The sequence below is a fragment of the Penaeus vannamei genome, chromosome 18 (genome assembly GCF_042767895.1).
Source record: "Penaeus vannamei isolate JL-2024 chromosome 18, ASM4276789v1, whole genome shotgun sequence".
Taxonomy (NCBI): Eukaryota; Metazoa; Arthropoda; class Malacostraca; order Decapoda; family Penaeidae; genus Penaeus; species Penaeus vannamei.
In genome coordinates this window covers 20793268-20800767 of record NC_091566.1, presented here as the reverse complement: position 1 = coordinate 20800767, position 7500 = coordinate 20793268, and the positions used below count along the sequence as shown (strand labels likewise).

General features: G+C 45.2%; 1 protein-coding gene across 1 annotated transcript in view; it reads right to left on the bottom strand.

Annotated features, from left to right (window-relative positions):
• LOC113825761 (roundabout homolog 2) overlaps window positions 1-7500 on the bottom strand; it is a gene marked incomplete in the record, with an annotated part of 639900 nt that overhangs the window by 139580 nt on the left and 492820 nt on the right. The window contains 1 exon segment of the mRNA XM_070132976.1: window positions 1411-1549. Coding sequence (XP_069989077.1) covers window positions 1411-1549 — 139 coding nt within the window.

Sequence of the window (7500 nt, the reverse complement as noted above, 5' to 3'; positions counted from 1 at the left end):
ATAACACAAATACATAAAACGCTATTTGATATAAACTATTATTACCATCATAAAAGCATTCAATTTTCATCCTAAATAGACCCACCACGCCCATCCCTCTGTACCCACGCCTACGCCTACACCCGCACTTACACCCACGCCTACACCTACAATCACGCACACACTTTCACCCACGCCTACAACCAAGCCCACACCTACACCCACGCCCACAACTACACCCCCGGCCACACCTACAACCAAGCCCACACCTACAATCACGCCCACAACTACACCCCCGCCCACACCTACAACCAAGCGCACACTTTCACCCCCGCCCACAGCTACACTCACGCCCACACCCCCTCACCACACGACGCCCGCAGAGCCCAGCGGCGCCACAAAAATGTTGCATAAGCCCGGCCGCCACAAAGGGAGTGCCACGGATTGGATTCGAGAGAAATTTCAACTGGAAAACTTGGCGAGTCAGTCCCCCGGGGGTTGGGGGTAGCGGGAGAGGGGGGGTTGCGGGGTGAGGGGGGGAGGGGTGGAAGTAATCTAACCTTGGCTTGCTCAGGGAAAGTGGGGGGGGGGTAAGAGAAGGGGGAAGGGGAGAGAAAGAAAGAGAATAAGGAAGAGGTGAAAGGCGGGAAAAAGGAGAAATAAGGGAATAAGGGAGAGGTGGAGGAGAGGAAGAGAGCACAGGGATAAAGAAAACAAGGCAAAGAAATTAGAGAGGGAGGAGGAGGAAGACGAGGAAAAAAGGAAAAGGAAGAGGGGGGGGAAGAGGCTTAAGAGGAAGAGGGGGGTCCAGTAGGGTAGAGGGAGAGAAGGAGGATAAAAAGAGGAACAGTAGAAACAAGAAGAAACCAAAGCAAAATCAGGAATAGAAACAGCAAAGGAGAACAAAATAGAACAAAAGAAAAAAATAAAGAGGATTCGAAAGAACACTCGAACCCACCCACCCCACCGCGCCCTCCAGAGAACACCATAACACAGTTCTCCTTCAAATCCTTACCCAAAACCCCTACCCCAGCCCTAACCCCAACCCCTCAACCCACACCCACCCACCCAACCTTAACCACCTAACCCAACCACCCTAACCTCCACCCAAATCACCTACCCCTAACCCTCTACCCCAACTCTCCACCTAACTCAGCCACCCCGCAACCGCCACCCAACCCACTTAGCCTCCCAACCCCCACCTCACCCACCCCCTCAACCCCCTACCCCACTCACATCCCGTAACCTGACCCTCCCACACTCACCCAACCTCTACCCTCACTCACCCACCCATCCCAACCTTTTACCCCTCCCACACACCCACCCATAACCCTCCACCCCACTCACCCCCAACTCCCACTCACCCACCCACAACCCTCCCCCCCGACCCTCCACCCCACCCACCCCGACTCGAACCACCAAGCGACTCACCGAACCAGCTGACCGTCCTTGTACCACCTGACGACCGGCGGCGGCTTGCCTTCCGCCTTGCAGTTGAGTGTCGCAGGCTCGTTGCGCGGCACAGTGATGTCCGTCGGGTGTTCCGTGATGCGGGGGGAGCGGAACGAACCTGGGGGAGACGAGGAAGAAGATAAGAATAAGAGGGGAAGAACAAATAGGGATAATGGTGATGATGATCGTAATATCCATACGACTACTAGAACTACTGGTAACAATTATGATAATTAGTGATAATATCAAATTAATGATGATACACAAGAGGACAAATCAGTAAGACGTATACATACATAATTTATACGAATCTTCAAACCAATATTCACATTAAGAACAAAAACAACACCAAAATGTACCTGATTATTCATGAGAAGCATAAACCAGTTAACTCACTAAAGTAACAAATAAGAAAACTTTGCATACGTCAAGACTGTGCAACTGAGGGAATGTCAGAAATATCTTTGAAGAACATCTGATATCATTAATACATAGATTCAACAAATGACACATTCGCTAAACAAATGGACTAATATAGAAATCAGCGATAAATAATAGCACAAACATACATTTGTTTTTCTTTTTTGTGTGGGGAGGGGGGGGGGGCACAATAGAACAATACAGGAAAGTTGACTGCTAAGATTCATGTAAACACACACACAGACACACACACACACACACACACACACACACACACACACACACACACACACACACACAGACGCACGCACACACATACATACACACACGCACACACACACACACACACACACACACACACACGCAGGCACGCACACACATACACACACATACACAAATGCATAGAGACCTATATACATATATGCGCAAATCCACCAGTTCACCCATCCGTTCATCCACACATACATACATATACGCACACCCGCCCATCCATACATGCCAAACGGTAACTGCCAAAATCTTCCACACAGTTAAGCTAATAGTCATAAACGTTAAATTATCTGAAAGGGAGGAGGGAGAGAGGAGAGAGGGAGGGAGAGAGAGAGAGAGAGAGAGAGAGAGAGAGAGAGAGAGAGAGAGACGAGAGAGAGAGAGAGAGAGAGAGAGAGAGAGAGAGAGAGAGAGAGAGACAGACAGACAGAAAGAGAGAGAAAGACACAAAGAGAAAGAGAAAAAGAGATATATATATAGAGAAAGAAAAACAGACAGAGAGAAAGAAAGAGAGAGAAAAAAAGCGTGCAACCAACAAAGAAACCCAACTAATGGATCCGACTCGCAAAGTATCAAGAACTGAGATCGAGATCCTCCGAAACTCCCCTGATCCCACGCCATCGGATAAGCCCTTCCCTCGCGCTCGACTCGCGGCATCGGAACTCTCACCGGCGGGAGGGAATGAATGAATAAATCTCTCAACTGATCTCTCTCTCTCTCTCTGTCTCGCACTCACTTTTCTTCCTTCCTTTCTTTCTTTCTCTCTCTGTCTCTGTTTGTCTGTTCCTCCCTCTCTTTCAAAACTATAACCTCTCATATGTCTAAAGAATATAAAAGAATGTAACTTTCTCTCTCTCTCTCTCTCTCTGCTTCTGTCTCCACTCGTTATCAAAAAATCATATCCATATCCATGACCAAAGGTATTACTGCCACTTTTTTTCTCTTTCTACTTCTCTCACTCTTTATCTCTCTCTCCCTCCCCCTCTTCCTCTCTCTCCACCCCACCCCCCTTTTATTGACTCTGTCTCTTACTCCTCACCGCGAATCCAAACACACCTCCTCATGCTATGCAACAACTCATTAGAACTCAGCCAATTACTTTTCTCTTCCCTTCTCTCTCGTCCTCGTCTGCACAGCTGGCGAGGGCAGCAAAAGCTAACCTTACCATACCTTTCTTTTATTCTTTCCTAAGCTAAGCTAAGCTAACCCAATCTAACAAAACCTAACCTAACCATACCTTTCTTTTATTCTATCCTATTCTAACCTAACCTAACCTAACCAAAACCTAAACTAACACAATCTAACAAAACCTAACCTAACCATACCTTTCTTTTATTCAATCTTATTCTAACCTAATCTAACCTAACCTTACCAAATCCTAACCTAACCTAACCTAATCTAACCTGACCCAATCTAACAAAACCTAACCTAACCATACCTTTCTTTTATTCTATCCTATTCTAACCTAACCTAACCTAACCAAAACCTAAACTAACACAATCTAACAAAACCTAACCTAACCATACCTTTCTTTTATTCAATCTTATTCTAACCTAATCTAACCTAACCTTACCAAATCCTAACCTAACCTAACCTAATCTAACCTGACCCAATCTAACAAAACCTAACCTAACCATACCTTTCTTTATTCTATCTTTCTGTTCTAACCTAACCTAACCTAACCTAACCTAACCTAACCCAATCTAACAAAACCTAACCTAACCATACCTTTCTTTTATTCAATCTTATTCTAACCTAAACTAACCTAACCTTACCAAAACCTAACCAAACCAAACCTAATCTAAATCTAAACCTAAATCCCTAACAAAACCTAACCCCTAACCATACCTTTCTTTTTATTCTATCCTATTCTAACTCTAACCTAATCCCTAACCTAACCAAAACCTAAACTAACACAATCTAACAAAACCTAACCTAACCATACCTTTCTTTTATTCAATCTTATTCTAACCTAATCTAACCTAACCTTACCAAATCCTAACCTAACCTAACCTGACCCAATCTAACAAAACCTAACCTAACCATACCTTTCTTTTATTCTATCCTATTCTAACCTAACCTAACCTACCCTAACCATACCTTCCTTCATATTCTATCCTAACCTAATGTAACCATGCCATCCTTTTATTCTATCCTAACCTCTCCTAACCTGTCTTTCCTTTATTCTAACTATATTTAACTTTGCTTAACCTAATTGAATTTTACTCTACTCTACTCCTCATTTGCCTTACACACAACAGAGTAACCTAACTCAAGCTTCCAGAAGAGAGAGAGAGAAGCGAGAGACACAGAGAGGCATAGAGAGAAAGAGGGAGAGATAGAGAGAGAAATACAGAGAGAATGAGAGAAAGAAAGAAAGAAAAGAGAGAGAGAGAGAGAGAGAGAGAGAGAGAGAGAGAGAGAGAGAGAGAGAGAGAGAGAGAGAGAGAGAGAGAGAGAGAGAGAAAGAATGAGAGAAAGAATGAGAGAAAGAAAGAAAGAAAGAAAGAAAGAAAGAGAGAGAGAGAGAAAGAGAGATAAAGAGAAATAGAGAGAAAGATGCCTGAAGACGAAGTTGCAAAGAAGCGTAGACAGAGGCACCTGTGGAAGTGGCCTCCGTAACGCTAAGTAAACGAATAAAGTAGGTTAAACTTAATGCAACATGTAGTAAGCTCGGCTAAATTAACTTAACGTATCCTAAATCCAGATAAAAGCAACTTTATTTCAAGGAGAACAAAACCTAACGTTAGCTGACACAACAAATCCAGAATTCCACAACAAATAAGCGAAACGAATATATTATATATAAATTAAGAGCTAAATCGAATTTTAAAAATCAATCAGCTTAATAAAACAGATAACGACGATTTTTTTATTATCACAAAGCCGAAAAAAATGAATGAACAAAATACAATAACCACGACAAACCAAATAAATAATTAAAAACGAAAACGTATAAACCAATAAACAAATAAATCAATAAACAAAACACAATCAACCCTTTCCGAATACCCCCCCTTCCCCCCCTCCCCACCCTCACAAAAGCCCATGAGAGGTAACCTTTGTCGCCTCTTCGCCCCCGGGGAGAGCCCCTCTCTCTTTCTCCCCCTCCCTCTCTCTCTCATCTCTAAACTCTTCTTCTCTCTCTCTCTCTTCCTCCTTTCACACTTTCCTTGTATATTTCTCACGTTTTTTTCCCCCTATCTCTCTCTCTCTCTCTCTCTCTCTCTCTCTCTCTCTCTCTCTCTCTCTCTCTCTCTCTCTCTCTCTCTCTCTCTCTCTCTCTCTCTCTCTCTCTCCCTCCTCCTCCTCCTCCTCCCCCTCCCTCTCTCTCTCTCTCTCTCTCTCTCTCTCTCTCTCTCTCTCTCTCTCTCTCTCTCTCTCTCTCTCTCTCTCTCTCTCTCTCTCTCTCTCCCCCCCTCTCTCTCTCACATCTCTAAACTCTTCTCTCTCTCTTCGCCTTCCGCATTTTTCTTGTATATTCCTCATGTTCTTTTACTCTTTCCTTTCATGTGCCTCTCCTTCTGGTTTCATGTTTCCTCTCTGTTTCTTCTCCTTCCTCCTACTTCCTCTTTCTTCCTATCCCTCTTTCCTCCTCCTCCTCCCCCAAGTCCGTTTCTTCCTTCTTTCTCCCTACCCCTTTTTTCTCCTCCCTCCTCCTACTCCCCTTTCCTCCCTCCCTCCCTATTTCATACCCCCTTTCCATCTCCTCATCCTACCCCGTTTCCTTCTCCTCTTCCTCCTCCTACCTCATATCCCCTTTCTTCCTCCTCCCTTCCCCCTACCCTCTTTCCTCCCTCATCCCTCCTCCTTCTATTTCCCCCTACCCACTTTCCTCCACCTCCTACTTCCTCACCCCTTTTCATCCTACTCCTTCCTTTTTCCTCCTTCTTCCTTCCTCCATCTTCCCCTTATCCACTTTACCCACACTTTACCCCCATTCCTCTTTCCCCCCCTTACCCCCTTTCCTCCTCTTCCTCCTTCCCCTTACCCCCTTTCCTCCTCTCCCTCCTTCCCCTTACCCCCTTTCCAATTTCCTCCATCCCTCCCCTCCCCTCCCCTCCCCCTCCCCCCATCTTCCCCACGACAGAGGACCCAAACAAAGGGAAGCGTGTCGATCACCATCGGCCCGGCGCTTCCCTCTGCGTCAGTGTCTCTGTTGCGAAAGACTCGACCCAGACGAAAAAAAAACCTGACGAAGGCCGATAACACGAGGCAGCGGCTTTGGGGTATTGGGTCCTTGGTGGGGGGTGGGGAGTCCGTGGTGGGGGGTATTGGGTCCTTGGTGGGGGTGGGGGTATTGGGGTCCTTGGTGGGTATTATAAGGGGTAAGGGTGGGGCTATTTGGGGGTCCTTGGTGGGTATTATAAATGGTAGGGGTGGGGGGTATTAACCTTGTGGGTATCATAAGGGGGTAGGGGTTGGGGGTAATGGTTCCTTGGTGGGTATTAGCGGGAGGGTGGGTGGGGAATAGGTAAGGGTAGAAGGAGGGTATTGGGTCTTCTTTCCCCGTCGTTTTCTCTCTCTTCAATAGCGTGGGTAAGGGGGGAGGGGAGGGGGAAGGGGATAGGTTCTTTCTTTTCTCGTCCAGGTTTCCTTTCCTTTGTTTCTTTGTCTGGCTCTCTGTCTGTTTGTCTGGCTGTTTCTCTGTCACGCAAATCCTGCTCTCTGTCTGTCTGACTCTCGCTTGCGTCTATCTTTCTTTCTTTCTCTTTCTCTCTCTCTGTCTGTCTCTCTGCCTATCTGTCTCTGTCTGTCTCTTTCTCTGTCTGTCTGTCTGTCTCTCTCTTTTGTCCCGTCTCTCTCTCTCTCTCTCTCTCTCTCTCTCTCTCTCTTTCTCTTTGTCTCCCTCTCTCTCTCTCTCTCTCTCTCTCTCTCTCTCTCTCTCTCTCTCTCTCTCTCGGGGGATTCCCCAAGACATCCGAGGTGCTCTGTTGCTTACAACGGCGCTCTAATCCCGAGGGAGAGAGGGAGGGAGAGAGAATGTTTTTCGAGGTGTCAAACAACTTTTTTTTTTTTTTTTTATGAGGAGTGTGGGAGAGGCAGATGAGGTCATGTGTATGTAGGTTAGCTCTTTGTTTACGTTTTATTTTTTTGGTTTATTTGTTTTCTTTGGGTTTAGTTCAATCTCTTTTTTCTTATAAGGTCGTATTTTTTTCTCCTTTTTTGTATTATTGTCACTGCTGTTGCAATCATTACTGTAGCTATCATCATTACCGCAATTTTTCTATCATTTTTGCAACATATCTAACATTATCAATCTAAATTTTCTAATCACTTACATTACTGTTTCTATTTTTATCGTTCTTAAATGTCATCAAGATTACCATTATCAGCGAGATAATCATGAAAATAAACATCATTATTCCTTGCTTTCTC